This window comes from Elgaria multicarinata, chromosome 7 (assembly GCF_023053635.1).
Source record: "Elgaria multicarinata webbii isolate HBS135686 ecotype San Diego chromosome 7, rElgMul1.1.pri, whole genome shotgun sequence".
Taxonomy (NCBI): Eukaryota; Metazoa; Chordata; class Lepidosauria; order Squamata; family Anguidae; genus Elgaria; species Elgaria multicarinata.
In genome coordinates this window covers 83,043,531-83,064,094 of record NC_086177.1, presented here as the reverse complement: position 1 = coordinate 83,064,094, position 20,564 = coordinate 83,043,531, and the positions used below count along the sequence as shown (strand labels likewise).

At 41.3% G+C, this 20,564-nt stretch overlaps 1 protein-coding gene across 1 annotated transcript in view; it reads left to right on the top strand.

Moving 5' to 3' along the window:
- The first annotated feature begins 8,175 nt into the window (after positions 1–8,175).
- The window catches only part of PIP4P2 (phosphatidylinositol-4,5-bisphosphate 4-phosphatase 2), a 32,018-nt gene continuing 19,629 nt past the window's right edge, over positions 8,176–20,564 (top strand). Inside the window, exon 1 of the mRNA XM_063130925.1 lies at positions 8,176–8,372. Within this exon, the coding sequence (XP_062986995.1) occupies positions 8,267–8,372 (106 nt within the window). The 5' untranslated portion in view covers positions 8,176–8,266. The remainder of the gene's footprint in view (positions 8,373–20,564) is intronic.

Below are 20,564 nucleotides of genomic sequence, written 5' to 3'. Positions count from 1 at the left end.
AGATCTACAATGCCACCTTTGTTTTGGCCCTCAATCTGCTCTGACATCCAAATGATAGGATTTTAGGAACGTGAAGGCTTTTTAGTCCAATTTCTGTACTGAAAAGAAAAGACTGTTTACCTACATTTTGCAGACTCTGGTATAGATGGCAAGGTTTGTGGAATACAGTCAGTCAGTTGATTTTATCGCATATAACCACATGATCTTACAATTTTGCTAATAATTTAAAAAAGGCAGTCACACACACACACAAAAGGCTGAACATGCCACTCAAATCAGTTCATCATATAAACAATCTACAGCAACTGTTTCTAGGATCTTTGTTCTAACCTTTTCAGAAGGAACTGAAAATAAGCCTACTTCATTAGTTATATAAGGATCTGTATCTACAAGTAGTTTACAAATGTGCTCAGCCAAAGTTTTATCAGACATTTCTCCCAACAAAAGTTCAAAAAACCTTTTCCTGGGACTGGCATACAGTTCATGGGAAAATATATAATGAATAACATCCTCTATTTGTGGAGACCCACTCATACAAAGACGCATACAAAGATGTTGAAATATGCAAACATTTATATACCCCTCCCATCCAAATATATAGAAAACATGGTCTGGAAGCGTAATTCTGTAAATGCCCAAGTAAGTCAAGGAATTAAAACAATTAGGGAAAGATAGCTCACCCTTGCAGGAGGAAGAGTTAGACTGCCTTTTAGAAATGTATTCTGTACTAGTGTAAAGCCCATGTCCTGATGGGCACTAGCAGATCTGCTTCTTTCATACTTTTTTGCCCCTCAGTCCCCTTTCCAGAGAGGTTCATGAGTAATGTAAATGTGGCTCATGTAGTGAATCCTCCCTCCGAAATTTGCATGCAGTGTAGCCCCGCCTCCATCCCCTTCCTCCTCCCCACTGGAGGTGACAACCTAACTGTCCTCTAGCATGCAAGGCCTGCCTTCACACCACACTGATTGGCTTGGTAAGGCTGTCTGTCATCCTGCTGGCAGAGGGGCTGTCCTGCCTGTTTGACGCAGAGGAAATTAATTGCTATTAAAACTCGGGCTTTCAATTTTTTATTTTTTTTTTGGAATTTCATAATTTTCTACACATCTACACTGCTCAAACTTCAGTTTAAAACAAAAATGAGCAAAATTGGCCTGGAAGATATTGAATAATAAGCCTTACTTTGCTGTATTCTTATATAGACAACCTCTGGATAGTATCTTTTACCCAGCCCCAAAATATCTGCACTACACGAGGAGTCCCTAATAAGTAAGAAACAAATAAGCTTAGAAAAATCATATAGGAAAAAATAGAAAATATTAGTTTATTGAGAGTGATGGGGAATGTGTGAATAGATCTTCAGTGTTTGAGAACAGCTGATTCTCTATGGGAGGTGCTTAGGTGTGACAGTAATGCATTGGGCATGCCGAAAGGAAAAATGAATATTTTTAGGTGAAGACAACAGTTTTTCCCATCTGTTACACTTTATGTTTCCAATGAGAACACTTTAAGCCTTGAGACTGAACATCCATGTATTGTTCTAAAAATAAGGTTAAGAAAAATAGCAAAGGATTAGAAAATAAATGACAAGAGACGCCATATGGAATTGATCACGGGAACATTGCAAGTGCTCATGTTTCAAGATAAGAAGGCTCCCCTTTGTGTAAATGAAGATATTGACGGCTATAATAACTGCTGTCATGTTAAATCTGCCATAGTAAGAGGGATTGTGTTACAGCAGGGTATGCCAACTTTGTAACCCATATGGTCATTCATATAATGCACAGCTTTTACACTGTTAAATATTGCATTAGAAGAAACATTAGGGGCATAAATGATCTCAAAGATGTGTAGACATATTGGGCCAAATTCTTCCTTGTTGTTGATGTAACTGGAAGTTAGCCAGCAGGTTATACTGGATCACATTTAAAAATTGGACCAGGCATAGAACACTGGGGTCTTGAATCAGGGACTCTGGCAGGAGGGCAAAGATGCTTTACTCTCTGACATCAGGGTCGTTTTCAGGGAAGTGGTTCTAACCTTTGTTGTGTTGCAGCACCAGCCCTATAACAGCTAGGAGTTTGGGAGGGGGCTACCTGAAAGACTGTCTTCCCCCATACAATCCTACCCAGATTTGAAGATCTTCAGGGGAGGCCGTTCTCTAGATCCCATCACCATCAAAGGCACTTTTGGTGGGATGCAAGAGAGGGCCTTCTAGTGGCAGTTCCCAGGCTCTGGAACATTCTTCCGAGGGAGGATAGGTGCCCTTCCTTCTGTTGTCCTTCCACCAGCAGGCAAAGATAGTTATATTTTTAAGTCAGGCAGGGCTTTGACATATTGCTGAAGGGTTGTATTTTTAATTGTTTGGGTGCTCTTTATTTCTTTTAGTGTGCATTTTATTTTATTTTATTTTTGTTTTTATGTTACATTTTAAATAAGATGTTTTTAATCTGTATTTTATTGTTAGACACCCTGAGCACCATTTTTTGGTGAAAAGGCAGGATACAAATTAATTAATTGAGAGAGCAGTCCTATGGCACCTAGTCAGAGCCTTGCCGGGGGGGTGGGGGTGCGCACAGGATAGTCCAGATTTCTAGATCTGAGGTCTGAGACAGTGCTCCCACTGCAGATCCAGGAATCTGTGTTCTCTGTTGCAGCTGGCATGGAGAGAACCTCACCAGATGTCTCTTCAAGGTTGCAAAGGAACCTTGGATAGGAGGAAAAAGGGGCATGCTGGTAGGCAGAGAGGAGTGGACTGGAGAAGCTAGGATATGATTTGTCCCAAGACCTCCCCAGCCTTCTTCCCTCCTGCACTGATGTGCCCCAGCTAGATGGGCAAAAAGCCCATCTAGCCAAAATGCAGAGGGGGAGGAGCGGGGAGGTAAAGCTCACCTCCACCACTCCTCCTGCTCTCCACAGAATGCCCATAAGCCTCTGGGCTCAGAATCTTATGAACATCATCCTACAACTCCCAGCATGCCCCAGCAACCAAGCTGGCTGGGACAAGCTGGGAATTGTAGAACTTTTTTCTGTCTAAACATGTATTGGATTGCAGACTTAATAAGAGTAAATAAGGATGCATAGGATTGCATCATAAATAAATAATGATGACAGTACTGTGACTGCATCAGCCCAGCCTCGTAGACCAGGTGACCTGAGGTACCAATAGGAGGCTGGACAATCCTATATAACTGTTGCTCGAGGCTTGGCCCCTTGGTGCTGAGCAATGTGTCTGTCTGGGACAGTGCTAAACAAATACCCACCTGTCCCACATCCTGACCACCATCCTGTCTTAGACAATTTCCCATCTACTTCTGGCCCTTTGGATCCTTGTCTACCTGGATCCTGACTCTGGCCTAACTGGACTATGCTGTCTGCCTGGGACCCTACTGGGTCCAGTCACCAAGGAGACTTGGATTCAGATGCGACACCCTGGAGATACCCTGCCCTTTTCCAGGCTTGGGAGATGAGTGGACAGAAGTGTCATGATCATGCCTGTTCCCCTCAGTGTGGGGGAAGGAGTTTCAGGCTATCAATCAGAATCAGATTCTGAACCAGAAGAAACAGGACTAGAAATGTACCAGCCTACACAGGAAGTAGGGATGGAGATCCTTCCAGGCCCTTCAGCAACCAAGGATGAATCTTTACTGGACTTTATCAGTGAAAACACTAACAACTCAGAGTCTGTGGGAACTCAGCAATCCTCAGAGGGAGAAAGGACTTAGCGGCGAGCGGCAATTAGCTCAGCTAGCTTCTCACCAAAGGCTTCTTCAGAGGAACCCTCCCTGAAGTTAAGGGGCTTGGGGGACACACACATCCATTTTGTTGAAAGGATAATTATCTAGCTTAGTTAGCCAAGTTTTAGCCTAAAGGAAAGTTCCTAGTGTTTACACTCTCTTCAGGTGCGAAGAGATGTTGATTTGCTGCATTAGTGTGCTGTGGTTAAGGAGAACATAAGAACATAAGGGCCATGCTGGATCAGACCAAGGTCCATCTAGTCCAGCATTCTATTCACACAGTGGACAACTAACTGCCCATGGGAAACCTACAAGCAGGACACAGGTGCAACAGTACCCTTCCACCCATGTTCCCCAGCAACTGATGGACATAAGACTTATTGCCTCAGATACTGGAGGTAGCACATAACCATCAGGACTAGTAGCCATTGATAGCCTTCTCCTTCAGGAATTTATCTAACCACCTTCTAAAGCCATCCAAATTGGTGGCCATCATCATATCTTGGGGAGCAAATTCCATAGTTTAACTGTGTGAAGAAGTACTTTCAAATCTTAACAGAGAAGGAATCCAGGTCACCTGAATTGTCTGTTAGATCCACCAGGCTATGTCACCTTCCAGTATCCTACAACAAGCATAAGTTCTAAATTCTTTTATCTGCCCAGCCCTTTAAAAAATTAAGCTGAAGCAATCCAATATACACTTCAGTCCCAAAACTGCCTGTTTCTACAAATATGTGTTCAGGAGGAATTATTAGTCAAGAGATACATCAGTACAACACCGCAGAAGACATGATGTCGTAGTAGGAACACAGGATGTGACATTGACATTGCTGGCAGATAATACACACATATAAGTTCTGAGAGCCTTTCCAGGGAGTGGTTTTCCTTTACCTTGCAAGTCTTGTGTATTTTTCCTGTACTGAAAATATATTTCCATTTGTCCTTAATCTTATGGTTTTTTTCAATTCCATAAGGACTCTTTATCTACTCACTTCCATTTGTTCAAGACAGTGCAGGAGATAAACTCCTGCTAAGACGGGGCATTGTATAGCACAGCATGACATACTGGTACAAGCCTTGCGAGGTACAACAGGCTCATTTTCCTGTATGGTTTTCAGAGCCATGGTTAATGCAGATGTTTTATCACAGAGGAATGTCTAGGCCTGTCTTTCCCAATCTGGTGTCCTCCAGATGTATTAAGACTACAACTGCCATCATTCCCCACCAGCATGGCCAGTAGGTATAATGGGAGTTGTAGTTCAATACATCTGGAAGGTACCAGGTTGGGGAAGATTGTTTTAGGCTGAGAACTGATGGATGACCAGATCATCATGATCCATCCTTATCTACATTTGGTGCTTGAAAGATATTTAACATATAAAACAAATGAAACAATCCCTCTTCTTGTTGGTCAAAGCCAGCCATGAGAATCTGCTTGGTCTATTTACTTCAGGGCTCTTAAATAGTTTGAACAAAAGAAGACATGATCCTGGCATGATATTATTTTATTTATTTATTATATTTATTGGCCCCTTTATAGCAAAACTTTCAGAATAAAAAACAAAAACCACACGTTAAAAAGTCAATTTTCATTCTATTTTAAAACTGTATTTAAAGGCTAAAGGAGCCTTTAGTTCTGAAGGTGTTTGACCTACTTCTAAGTTAAAACCTGTGTATCATTAAAGAGCCACCCCACAATATAATTTTCAAGGTGTCCAGTTATCAGCCGAGGCACATCCAGAAACCGTCTTCTGTTTTTCCAATAAAAAAGTGAATAATTCTTCTTTTTAACTCTACTAAAGTATGTTAGGATTTTCACTCTTGATGTTCTGTTCAGCGCTCCAAAAGATAACAGTAACTTCAGCCCAGAGTGTTAAAACTGCAAGAAAAAACAGGTATGGTACTCATTTACCAAAATGGCATTCCTTGCATTAGAAGGAGGCTTTTATAATCCTTATCTTACCAACCTCACAACTTGCAAAACTCCTAAATCTGCCAATCATTTTAATCCTGTGTGCAAGGAGCAAGAATTTCCATCATAAGTTAAGTGACTCTTCCCTGAAGATACGGCTGGTACCCAAAATAGTTATCTCTTCATTACAACAACGCAATCAGCTTCTGCAGCTTCTCGTGACTGATAGCCAGAATCCTTTAAAACCCACTCTGTTGTTTGAGTTGCTTCAAGTTCAGATTATTAGAGCAAAATGAATTATTCACAGAAACCCCTTCTTTTTCTTTCTCCACTTCACCCTTGCCCTGCCTTTACTTGCCTCATCAAGCCAGCCTCTTCTCATCTGTCATTTGGACAAAATAAATCCCTTTGTGCTACATTTCAGACTCCTTTGCCACAACTACAGTCTAGCCTTGGAGCAGTACGTATGGAAGCATTCCAGTAGGTGCATTAAGGAAATGTGGCATAAGCTAGACTGTGTACACAGCATTAGGACTAGAAACTTGTCTTACTTAAGGAACAGGAGGGCCACTTCCCTGATTGTATTTTTAAATTACTAAAATGCATGTATTTTTTTTGATATGGACTGAAGCAGTGGAGTTGCCAAAGGAGGAATTCCAACTGTCAAAATCTGAGTTTTATCTCCTTTTTGCTCAGTCATAGTCCTGTGTTATGCGCATCCATTAAATGTGGCTTCGTTATGTTCAAGCATGATTCCAACCATTTCACGATGATGGTTGGAAACCATCACACCTACTTTGAGGATGGATTGTAAACAATAAAATTCAATATAACAGCAATATAAGCGCTAAACATGCTGAAACCATTGGCTGTTAAGTGATGGATCCCAGCCTCTGTATTAGCAACATCCCCCTGGTTGCCTTCAAGCTGTATCCAGTCCACGATGTCCCTGTGCAAAATGTTCCCTATGTGTTCTGGAATGGGGAAGGATGATGCAAGAGAAGACATGCATCTTCCAATCAGCTCCAGCAAGACCAACAGTGTAATGCTACATTTTGAAGATGTAGTGTTGGCTACCAGTTTGGATGGCTTTAAAAAGGGATTGGACATATCCCTAGGGGAGAAAGCTATCAATGGCTACTATTCCTGATGGCTATATGCTACCTCCAGTATCAGAGTCTATGTATACCAGTTGCTGGGGAGCACAGGCAGGAGGGTGCTGTTGCACTCATGTCCTGTTTGTGGGTTTCATGTGGGCAGCTGGTTGGCCACTGCATGAACAGAATGCTGGACTAGATGGACCCTTGGTCCCCATAGCCATGCCCCCAAGGAGAGTCCAAAATTGCAGGCAGCTGTGTTGACCCATACTAACAAACCAGTTCTAGAAGTTTCTGTCTCCGCTATTGGGTCTTAGATGCCCACTCAACACCAACACATCCTAAAATACTTTGCATTACAACAAGTAACAATATATTATTGCCCAGAAGATTCATTTGTTTAAATCACAGTGTGTGCTATCCCCAACCATTTATTCAGGCCTTTGTGGCAAAAGTGAAACTGTTCCTTCTTACAGTTCACCCACATTGCCTGCTCCTGTCAGGCCTTCTGGTTTGTCTCTTACAAGAGACAAGACAAAAGTGCAACACTTTTGCTGAATTATGGCCAGAGCAAGTGGTAGCAATGATGAGAAAGAGGAGGAGCAATAGCAGCTCTTGACATTGGCAGTAAGAAGGTTGACTCAGTGGAGGATAGAGCCCACTGAGGGTGTCTTGCCCAATAGCAGTCCAAAACTGGATCTGGCACTGGGTACATGTATTAAAAAATAATAATTTACTGCCTCATTAATTGGGGGCACCTCTTCTGTCAATTCAAAGGAGGAGGAGAAAGAAGAAGAAGAAGAAGCAGCAGCAGCAGCAGCAGCAGCTAACACAATTCACCTCCTATGTTTCAGGGCTAGGGTAAAATCCAACATAAGTCCTACTTAGAGTAGTCTAACATAAGTCCCATTTATTTCAATGCACCTACTCTAAGTAGGCCTTATGTTGGCTTGTAGCGCTGAACTCCCCCACTCCTCTTCCCTTCCCATCCCCTTTTCCTTGCGTGTCCTGTGTCTTTAGATTGCCAGCCTACCGGCAAGGACTAGTCTTATTTGTTTTGCTGCTTGCGTGTAAACTGCTCCGGGAGCCTTTTGGGATGAGCAGCGGGATAAAAATACTTCGAAGATAATAAACGAATAAACCCAATGTCCGCCGCATTCTATCATAATGTGGATGAAGTATACATATATACACACACACACCCCCAACTTTTACGTCGACTGCAGGGAGCTGGAGGAAGCGATTCCTCGGAGTCCCTCCCCCATTTCATTGATTAAACTCTGCCTTGGAAATAGCCTGGGCGAGCTTTTCCCATCGCCCCCCCCCCCGGTCCTCCTCCTCCTCCGGCTTCTTTCCCTCCCCTCCCCTCCCCTCTTCCCTGCCTCCGCTTGCCCTCTCCCCTCCCCCGCTCTCCCCTGCCTTGTGACACGCACATTGTGGGAGTGTGGGGCTGGAGCTCGGGCTCTTCGCTTGGCAGCAGCCTCTCCTTTGCCACCGCTGCTGTTGCTGCTGCTGCAGTAGTCATGGCTGCTGACGGGGTGGATGAGCGGTCCCCGTTGCTGTCAGCGCCTAGTTCGGGCAATGTGACGCCGACGGCCCCGCCGTATTTTCCAGACAGCAGCCCGAGAGGTAAGGCACAGCGCTCCCCATAGATCTCCAGGCTTCCTTCCCAGGGACTCATTTTTGAAGGCGTGTTTGCTCCCCAAACTCTCTCTGCCTCTTGGCCATTACTGCCAACTTAGGCTGAGGAGGAGGAGAAAAAGAAGCCTAGAGAGTCTTCGCCGTGTGGGTTGCATGACAGCAGCTGCTTCCAGGATTTCATGCCATTGCAGGGCTTTTCCCGGCATCTTAAAGAGGAGTGGGGTTGGGGGATGAGTTTGCAGTGTGTGTATCTCTCTCTCTCTCTCTCTCTCCTCCATCAGCCATAAGTGTGCATTGTTAATGGCAAGGGAGAGAATCAATCGCGCAGTTCTTTCACACCCTTCTCATTCGCAGCGGGCGGGGTGGGGCCCCCTGCGATTAGTGGGGAGGGGAGACGGGATGAGCATTCGCTCTGCACATGGCTCCCGTGTCCTTGAGGGAAGGTATGCGCTCAAGAGGCTTTCAGTCTGCATTGCTTCTAACTCCCCCTCCCCCAATTCTGCTGAATCAGGGGGCTTTCCTGAAAAGAAAAAGCAAGGTCAGGTACACAAGCAGATCTTGGATATAATTTATACTGCTCCCACCCCCCGTTCTTAATTTAAATATCCACTCACCCGTATTTTGGTTAGGAGGTGGGCGCAGGCGCCTCCCCCCCCCCCCAATAAGGACCTGCTTTGCACTGCACGAGTTAGCAAAAAGGAACACACGCACACACAATTTCATCAACCAACAAAGGTATCAGCAAAGGTTTTCATAAACCGACAAGTGCTAAAAGGGTCCACGAGGTTCGGGTGTTCCTGTGTGTATAGAGCAAGGTGGTGTTTGATCTCTAATAGAGACACCACAAGCGTTCCTGCCTGCTACGCCCTCTGACCTGGAAGCACTTACTCCCATTCTTAGATATATGGGGGCTCAGGTCTTGTTATACTGAAAGACACTCTACATATGCTCATGAAATTCGTGTTTATTAGTATATCATAAATTCCAGTGTGTAGTGCTATTGAAAGCAAGCTCTGATGCATGAGGAATGGGCCTCTGCCCTTATTCTTTGGTACCTGTTGATGATGGCATGTATAATTGATGGCCTTAACTTGCATCTAACTTTTGTATGGAGGACAAAGAATAAAACGGGGAGGAGGATTATGTACACTATCTTGGGTTCTTTGGAGGAAAAAGGCTGAATATAAATCCAATAAAATAAATATGGTGACATTCCCAACTTGATAGCTGCCTCTTGAGGGTGGTGAAGGAGTAGGACTGGACTTGGCCTCATTAGTGGCATGAGGAAAGGAAGGTTTACTGCAGTGCATGTTTACTCAGTAGTAAGTACCAGAGTTCAGTGGACTTACTCTCAAGAAAGTGTGTATAGGATTTCTTGGCCCGATAGAATTAAGTCTCTAGTTCTGCCTATTATTTACTGTCTTTTAGACAGGTCTCTCTTAGGCTCAGTAACAACAGGTAGTTCTTTTAAGAAAGCAAGAAGGATCTTGTTACCAGCAACTATATTTAGGTTCATCTTTGAACAGTGTTTTTTTGGTGTGTGTTTTTGAAGTTGTAAGGAAGACTTGCAACAGACTGATTATAATGTTCAATAAACATGTGAGGGCTTGAACAGTAATTCTTCCTTTTTAATGAGAGGTAAGGTTAAGTCAAACTGTGAATAGTTAAATTCAGTTATTCTGACAAGCAGGGCAGATTGATTTTAAATCTATGCAATTTAAGTCATTATTTAAATCACCAAGGATAATGGGCATTTTAAAATTGTTGTCTGAAGTTTTCCACTTGTATTCCATCTATTTCCTGAAAAAGGATGTGTGAATTGGTCATTCTAACCACTAAGGCTACAATCCTATACCCACTTACTGGAGAGTAACCCTTACTGAATTCATGGGCAGCTGGTTGGCCACTGGATGAACATGCTGCACACTAAATGAACTTTTGGTCTGATCCAGCATGCCTTTTCTTATGTCCCCGTTCTTAATTCATTGGCACTTCTGAGTAGACAAAAGAACATAAGAGACATGCTGGATAACACCAAGGTCCATCTACTCCAGCATTCTGTTCATACGGTGGCCAACCAGATGCCCATGGGAAATTCACAAGTAGGACAAAGGTTCTTCAGCAACTGGTGTACATAGGCATACCACCTCTGATACTGGAAGTAGCATATAGCCATCAGGACTAATAGCCATTCCTAGCCATCTCCATGAATTTGTCCAATCCAAATTGGTAGCCATCACTTCATCTTTTGGTAGTGCATTCTATAGTTTAACTATGTACTGTGTGAAGCACTTCCTTTTATCTGTCCTGAATCTCCCACCAATCATTCATGGGATGACCCTGAGAGGGAGAAAAATGTCTAGAATTACACTGTAAAAAACGTTAATTTGCAGCTCCAATCATAAGCATACTTATTAGGAAGTGACACAGTGGGATTTCTGAAACATCTATAGGATTGTGCTGTAAATTTGCCTGTAAATTTACCGTTGTAAATGTATAGGTGGAAGAACCGGAGCTCAGTGGTAGAGCACATAGTTTGCATGCAGAAGGTCCCAGGTCAATTCTCGGCCACTTCAGGTAGAGCTGGAAAACTCCTAATGGAAACCCTGGAGAAAGCTTAAGGAACTCTAGTTGGAAATCACTGAACTAAGAGAACATACTTCTTTCTGTTGTTCCTTTTTTGTTTTGTTTCATTTCCTCTTTTCCTTTTATAACTCTCCTGCCTTGCCCCAATCTCATCCACATCTCAGAAAAACAAAGTAGCTAACAAGCCAAAACTTTTGCTCCTTGCAGCCCATGTGCTTTTGGCCCAGTGAATGTGTCTGCCTAGAAACAGCTAGACGTGTCAAGAACTTTCCAGAAGCAAAGGCTGGTAATAACTAGTCAGAGCATTTTATTGCCATGGGGTGAAAAGGAATTGTCCTTGTTTGTGAGTATATAGACTACATAATCATAGTTGGAGGACTGAGCACATTGTAGAGCTTGTATAGCTGAAGAACATAGCAATAGAAGTATACAAGATCACCCAGGTGGGCTCAGTAGACGGTCCTCTTAATAAGATACAGGATGGATGCATCTTCTAGAGCCAGAAGCTGGCTCCCAATGCCTGTTATGGCTTGCTTGTCCCTGGCCCCCAGAATCAAACCCATACTAATGATATAGCATATGACCTCTTATGCAATATTTAAAAAAACTTGACCTCAGTACAATACTTTCCCCATGGTTCCTTATTTGCATAGATATGCACTTTTAATTGTGTTTGAGAACCTCAGATTGATTCAGTTTTAAGAGATTTTGTGCATGGGTTTAACATAGTTGTATCCAAATTTGCTTTTTAATAGGGCTATCTTTTTAAACAGAGATACAATATTTAAACGATTTGTAAAATAATAAGCAATGATTTAAATCCCCGAAAACATGTGTTACAAATATTTTAAGAGCTGGCAGTTTTTAGGCACCCTTATGGCAAGTACTTGGCCCTGAAGTAAACCTTCTGGAGTATAAGAGTACACTTACAGTGCAATCCTTATACATGTCTACTCATAGGTAAGTCCCATCGAGTTCAATGAGGTTTAGTCCCAATTAAGTGAGTATAGGCTTACACAAGAACTGAAGTAAATGAAGTAAAAACCCTCACAGTTTTCAATAGATAGAGATGATCAAAGCCATTGTAGCCCATTATTTAGGCCTGGAAATTTAGCAAGTAAATATTTGGAGTTTGAACTCAGTCAAAAGTTAAGCAGTTTTTGAGCTGCAGTGATCTCAGTGGAAGTGAGTTAAGCTTGCACTTAGTTTTTTCCTACTGAACTCAGGGGAGCCAACATTGTGCTTAACTTTGGGTGGATCATGTCCTTAATCATTTAATGGATCAAATTCTAATAAAAATGGATCAGATGTTTTATTAATATACCACAAAGCAACAACAAATACTGAGACTTCATTTTTACTTGAGATCACATGGGGGAAAAAATCTTAAAAATTGCCTGTCATCTTTCAAAACTGATTTCCAAATTTATGGATTAAATTTGCAAATAAAAGTTGAGCAATGATAAATTCAAAACTGGAAAGAGCATATAAGCAATACAAGGAAAGGATAGTGATTATCAGTGAAATGTGATATAGTCTCTCTGAGGCAGCCGTGACAGTCCTCTTGGGACAGGAAATTCTCTGACAGTAAAAGCCTATATACAGCCATGCTGATCTAGTAAACGTGTGAGTTACTAGGAACTCTGCTGCATGTGTAGCACACAAAAGGGTTTCTTCATTCATATCAATGGGACAAGTGAAGTTTTACGTGGATAATCTGAGCACCTGAGGGAGACTTGTATGCATTGAAGCTCTAGAAATCTTTGAATTAGAGCTTCTGTGTGCATCTGCTTTTAAAGACTTGTCTGCATGGACTATTTTCATGATGTTAGTATATAAATCAGTTTATCTCAGGGTTTTATTCAAGATACTGGTTTAGATTCAGACTTAGTCATGGTTATTTTTGTGAACCGCCCAGAGAGCTCCGGCTATTGGGCGGTATAGAAATGTAATAAATAAATTAAATAAATAAATAAATAAATAATTTTATTTATTATTGACATTTATGTACCACCTTATCTGCAAAAAGCTTGCAAGGCAGGGTATAATTTTAAACAATGAAACTTTAAATTATAAAAACAAAGACATTAAAACAGTAAAAGCATTAGAACTACATATCCTTAACAGATGTGTCTTAAATTGAAAAGATGTGTCTTCACAGCATTCCTAAAAGCCAAGAGATGGGGAGGAGGGCAATCATAGTTCTTGAGGGAATACATTCCATAGTTTGGGGGCAACACACCCCTTTCACGCATGCCTAGCAAACGGATCCCTGTGGGTAATGGTGCAGTCGAAAGGGCCTCTCATAACTAGCTTAAGTCCTATTGATTTCAATGGGTCTACTCTTAGCATGACTATGGTTGCAATCCTAAGAACATAAGAGCCATGCTGGATCAGACCATGGGTCCATCTAGTCCAGCAGTCTGTTCACACAGTGGCCATCCAGCTGTGGACCAGGGGCCCACAAGCAGGACATGGTGCATCCTATACTCCCTTATATGAACTCAATGGGATTACTTCTCAGTAGAGACATAGAGGATTGTACTCAAATTCTGGATTGAAACCTATGTTTTGATTCAAATGACTGTCTTGGATCACTTGAATCGAGGCACAGTAACCATTTCTCAAAGTTACAGCTGTCTAAAATTTTAAAAAGCTTAACTTAAACTATAGTGAGAAAGTTCTGCCTTCTCTCTTCAAAACAGCTCTGATGCGTTCTCCCTTTTGATGCAGCACCATTCTCTCGTCCTAGTCCCACTACGTTGGGCAGTTGTACAAAGCCATTGATTAAGATAAATTGGAGGGCTGTCTATGACATCATTTGTATCATGACCCTTCATCCAAGAAGCTCAAGATGACATACATTGATTGCATTTCGACGCCAAGTAAAAACATGGCTTTTTAACAAAGCGTTTGATGGTTAAACTCACTGGCACATTGTTTTAACTGTTTTAACTGCATCTATTGCTTTTAAATTATATATTGTTTTAACTTGGATTATAGTTTAATTTGTTTTTAACTGTGTATATTTATTGTTTTGTACTGTATGTTTTTATCTGTACGCCGCCCTGAGATCTTAGTGATATAGGGCGGGATATAAATATTTTAAATAAATAAATAAATAAAATAAATACATTGGGCAATACCATTTTCTCCTTGCAACAATGTCACAATTGAAGTAAAAACGAGAAGTAAGACTAACAAATTGGTTCTGACATGTTTTTGTGGAATATAGCCTACTTCATCAGATGCATGGAGTATTATGGAGAGTTCCAAGTTTATATACAATATATAATATATGGGGCGGGGTGGAGAGAGAAAATTGTAAACAGTGAGGTCAGAAGGAAACTAAATGCAGCAAGTGACAATCACATTAACAGTAATCATTTACATTACAGTTATTGCTGATAAAATAAAAATCCTGGCAGTAGGTAAGCCAATTAACACATGTAGGGCCTGTTCACATGCATTGGTGGCATTCAGCAGCAAATCATGGGTTAATTAATTGCACATTTTTTTGTGATTTGAGTTGGCTTAATAAAGGTATTATACTACATGGGTTTTGTAATAATCTCTTCATGTAATTCTGGGGTGTAGAACCTCAGGCCTGATCTGGTCCTCTGGGGGTCCCCAAAAAGCTACACCCTTTCCCCAGTCACCAGTCATTTTGTGGTTTCCCAGGTTTTTGTGTAATTTTTTTCCAGTTCTAAAAGATTTCAATGCTTCTCCTTAGGCTTAGTTACTGGCAGAAAGAGCTTTAAGCTCAAATAAGCTGGTATTTGATGGTAGCTTGACCTTTCCCTTTTGCGTTCAACTCCATCCAGCATGGAATGCTGCCCCTAAGAACTTCTCCAAAATGGAATTTTGACCTCACGCTGAAAGATGTTCTTCATAGCCAATGTAATTCCTGCCTGAAGAATGAATGTATGTCTTGAATTGTGCACAATCTAAATTGTGCACAATTGTGCCCAAGTGTCTTGCTTTTCTATTTCTTGCTAGATAATGAATTCTGTCTTCTTAGATTGAGCTCGGTAGCATTATACATCTTATACATATATAAAGTAATTGCTCCCACATAGGTAACTACACAAAACTGAAGCTTCAAAACACATTATACTGAAGACCGCTTCTGTGGGACCAGTTGAGCAATCTATCTATTTTTTTAGAAAAGATACACTTGCAAATGCTTTTATCCTCTATATTGCAATGCTTTTGTTAAGGCTGTAGTTTCTCTGTAGCTATTTCAAATTATTTTGAGCAGTGAATGCTTGTAGTGGCCTTGATTGCAGAAGCCTTGTCTTTGTGCGTCTTGACAATGAGATTGCTGATTATTTTAACGGAAGCATGTTGAAATTGGCATACACATGCTAACCTGCTTCAATCCAATATCTCTTTTCATAGAATCAGAGAATACTAGAGTTGGAAGGGGCCTACAAGGCCATCGAGTCCAACCCCCTGACAGATGGCTGTCCAGCTGCCTCTTGAATGCCTCTAGTGTGGGAGAGCCCACGACCTCCTTACGTCATTGGTTCCATTGTCATACTGCTCTAATAGTCAGGAAGTTTTTCCTGATGTCCAGCTGGAATCTGGCTTCCTGTAACTTGAGCCCATTATTCTGTGTCCTACACTCTGGGAAGATCAAGAAGAGATCTTGGCCTTCATCTGTGTGACAACCTTTCAAGTATTTGAAGAGTGCTATCATGTCTCCCATGCTGCTGCTGCTGCATTCTACCTTGCCATAAGAAAGGGCTACATCATGCATGGATTTTGTTTAAGCAGAGGTCCTGCTACTAGAGATGTGCCTTGCTGCAGCTGAGCATCTCTGTGTACATCAAGAGGAAGTTAATGGTAGGATAGCTGGTTGGCTTGTGGTAACTACCCACGGTTACACGAAATGGTAACAAATGGATTCTGCATACTTTATATTTTATAAGATAAAACATATCTTATACTTTATATACTGACAAATTTAATATTGAATATTTTTATTTTAATATTTTTCTATACTGACAAATTTAATATTTTAATTAATTGTATTAAATCTTGGGAATCTACAGAATCTTCAGAGTATGTTCCCTTATTCACTTTTCTCCTCCTCCACTGTGGCACTCTTAAACAAGCAAGTCTACTTAAACAATGACAATGTACTCTTTTTACTGCCAGTATTTATGTAAGTGTGAATAAGCTGCAGGCTAAGTGATTTGATAGACCTGGCATTCTATTTCTTTTCACTAGGGGATCCTGCTTTTTTCACAATTTGGCTTCTTTTTTTAAATTGGAGAAGGTGTTTTCAATGTCAGAGGAAACACAATACTGAGTTCTTTTGTATTTTGTCTCTTAATACAGTTGTCTCTGAAAAAATATTTTAAAAAAATAGAATAGGAATATTTTGGAGCATGTTAATTTGAAGCTGCTATCACATGTAACAGTGGCAAATAGTGGGTTAATTAATCCATCATTTAATTAACCTACAATTTGGCATGGCATGTACTGGGTGCATTCTGCAGCAATGTTGAATATTCAACCCCCGATCTGGCTGACTGGGGGTTGTGATGTGACATCTGAACCTCGATACTGTAGGCTAATCGTGGGTTAAACTACCTACTGTTAATCTACAATTCATAGTTAAACTAACTGTTGTTAGTTTAACCCACAATTATCTTGCAGTGTCCAGGTTCAGAAATCACGTAGTAACCCTAAACTAAGTAATGAATACTCAAAAAGGCTGTAGAGCATGTCTGGCATGCACAGTGGCAAATTGTGAGTTAATTAACCCATGATTTCCCACCATTATGTGTGAACAGGCCCACAAGGAATTCTGTGTTGTAGCCATATCCTCTAGACTATTATAATTATGTTCAAACAACTTCCAGAGGGGTAGTCCATGGTAGTCTTGCAGCAAAAGCAGCAGAATTTTCTGGCACCTTAAAGAGTAACATTTTTTTAATAGCATAAGATTTCATGGATTGTAATACTGAATTACAACTATATATACATGGATGGAAGGGGCCAGGGATTGTAAACAGTGAGGCTAAAGAGAAATGAAAATTACCTTAGTAACACTGGCCATTCACAAAACAGTTGCTGAGTGATAGCAGTCATGCTTGCATTGGTGACACAACACATATATGATTAAAAAAATCTATGTCTCTCTTCAAGCCACAGGAGATATCGTTGGACCTCTTGATAAACTGTAGTTCATTTTTTTCATAATCGATTTTTGGGGCCAGTGATCTGTGGCCCTTGGACCTTTTCTAGTATGCCTTATTGCCACCCTTGAGACAAAAGAGATGTAGTATCTACGCCAGGAATGGGGAATCTTTTTAGCCTGAAGGCTGAATTCAGTTTTGGAGAAACTCTTGGGGGGCACAACCCAGGGTTAGGGGCAAAGGCAGCAGAGCTGAATGCAAAAGGGTGGGGCCAGCATATTGTAGCATATAGCTCCTACTAACTGCTAGTAACTAAGCCTCAGGAGATGCTTTTAGAATGGGGGGGGGGGGAACTGGGAAACCATCAAACGTTTGTGGCCGAGCCAGGGGAAGTGGGAAAGGCCAGTTTTGGATCTCAGGCTGACTGGATTTGGCCCTCAGACCTGGTGTTCTCTGCCCCAGTCTATGGCAACAGAACTTACTGTCAGACCAGAGATGGGGGATAAGGCGTTAGCCCTCTACCATCACCTCTTTCTCAAAGTGGCTCTTTAGGAATCTTGTTGCTGACCAGAGCGCAATACACAATTAACTCCTGCACTGTTCACAGTATGAGAACTATTAAATGTGAATAGAAATAGAAGTATGGAATCTACTATGAAAGAGAAGTAGTAATTCTGCACTCTATGTCTGTATTAAGCTGGGCATGTTATTTCTCTTCCTAAGGTGCCATCACATGGCATCAACAAACTCTACTGCATATAGGAAGCAGGAGAGGGTATGGGATATTCCTACAAGATCTCACTGATTATGATCTTCCATGAAAGAAAAATATAATTATGTCCCCATCTTAAAATGTGTGCGCATATTACAGAAATAAGGCACATGTTCTTGAATAATTTCTATAGAACTGCCTAACACTTTTTTGCTTACTTTAATGTGAGCATTAAAGTCACCCTAGCATCTCTGCTCATTGTAAATTTTGAGCTTGTTCCAATGTCAGATTTTCCAAGATAAAAAGAGATCTAGCAAACTGTTAAACTTGGTAAACGTTATACATATTTATTAACTGTGCATGTACTATCTCACCTGTGGGATAACACTGAAGGCATGACAGTGAAGAGCCACTGACAAACCAGAGTTTTAGCTTTCAGAGTGTTTCTGACTCTGCTATATACCTTTCACTGCACAAAGAAAAATAATTAGAAGGCTGTCATCTCAACATAAGGTGGCAACTTCAGCATTATGAACTGAAACTCCTTGCTCACTTGTTTTGGTTCTCCAAGCTTATCTTTATTTAAGCTGACAGTCAGGTTGGAGGGAGAGAAGTGTGCCTGCCAAGTGAGTCATGTGATGACTCAGACTCCTTTGCTTGAATAGAAGCAAGACAAGTCCCTCCCTGTGCTGGCATTTTTGTTGGAGCTATTTTCTCCCAGCCCAAGCTTTGCAGCTAAAATCCTGGCTGCCTATTGGTTCTTCTTCCCCGCCTTCCCCACTGTCTCTTGGGCTGAGAGAAAACAGCCCATCGCCTGCATGACTAGACCTGCAGGCAAGGCAACTTGAGTTAAGGAATTTTAGTTGTGGTTTGGTGTGAAGTCTGAATTGGCAAACCATGGTTTGTGATCAGCCACAGAATGAAGGAGCATGATTTAAGGTGGGTTTGCAAAGCACAGTCCATGCTATCAGAATATTTTCTTGAAACAGAAAAGTGAGGAAATAAATAATTTTGAAATAAATTCATTAACTGTGGTCTGAATTGACAAACTAGTTCCAGAGGCCACAGCACCTATACCGTTGAGTATCTAGCAGGTGGAAAGTGGAAGCCAACAAATGGCTCTAAACCATGGCTTACCTGTTGCATGTTCAGAAGTTCAAACCATGGTTTCGGGTTCTGATCTATGACTACTATATGGAGACACCCTGTGTACAAAATTCCCACCTTCATGAGTGCTGCTGGCTTGAATTTCACCTACACGTTACGGCTTATTTCAGCCTGGGTGAATCTCTGGATCCTGTTTCCCTGGCCTGTGTCGAAGACCCTCACTCCCAGCTCGATGATGGTCCTCAATTCTATGTTCATTTCAGTTCATCATTCTTCATTCTTTAATGCATTACTTAGGGGATAGAGAGATTGCAGCTGACTTTTTTTTTGTAGTGTGCAAAGGTTTTCCCAAGTTACATTCTACTCAGGGGTGGGCAACTTGTGGCCCTCCAGATATTGTTGGATTGCACCATTGTTTATATTCAATTTCCTGTGGTTTGAATAAGGACAAAGGTGTGTGTGTGGGTGTTTTTTTGTTTGGGCCACACTACATATGTGAATCGGCCTACCATAACAATGATGTCTGTGTTATGACCCAACAGCATTTTGTGAATGGCAACTGTTAGATAATCATCACTGTCTATAGGTTTTGCATTTGTTTCCTCTGCCAACACAGTATATATATTCCCTGGCATTCCAGCACGGGTATATAAACCTGCCCATTTCAAATTAACACTTTAAGCATCTGATGAAGGGGCCAGTGTCCATGAAACTTTATGCCAGAATAAATGTGTTAGCCTTTAACTTGAATGTGCCACAAGACTTTGTTTTGTTTGTTTATTGTCATAAGGGTTCTTGCATTCTAGAGCAGCCTCCATCTATTTTCTGATTACGCTAGACCAGTTACTTCCATTTTACCTAAAAAAAGGTTTTAAACAGTCATTCTGTCCCCTTCTTAATTCTCTCTTGTCCAAAGCCCAGACTCCTTCATAGCAATCAAATATTAATTCTATAATTCCACTGCTACCTAAAAGTATGATTGACACTTCACAATTTGGACACAAGTCTTAACCCTTTAAATCACCAACTAAAACTGGAGATGTAGCAGCTGCAGCTTGTCCTGGCCATTCCTTCCATGATCCTGTCCCCCTACTCATCTGTTATGAAGAAGATTCTAGATCAACCATCCAGAACTGACAGAAAGGGTAGACAATAGAATGAGAGTAAATATGTAGGAGGAGTCATAGGTTCATTTTCTCCAGCTTTAGTATGACACTTGAAAGCCTGTGTTTAGTTATGAGATGGAAACAAGCTATTATTGTTTTTTCTTGTCCCCAAAGTAGGTGTTGTATTCACTAAATTCGTTTAATGGCTTAAAGGATCTGAGTAAAAGCAAAAGATCCTGGCTAAAAAAAAGCTAAGAAGAGCCATGCTGGATCAGAGCAAGGGTCCATCTCTTCCTGAATTCTGTCCATAGAGTGGCCAACCAGCTGCCCACAGGAAACCCACAAACAGGACATGTGTGCAAAAGCATCCTCCTGCCCATGTTCTCCATTAACTGGCGTACGTAGGCATACTGCCTCTGATACTGGAGTAGCGAGTTCAATTATGTATTGTGTGAAGAAGTACTTTTTCTCTCTCTTGAATGTCCCACCAACCAATTTCATGGCATGACCTCAGATTCTA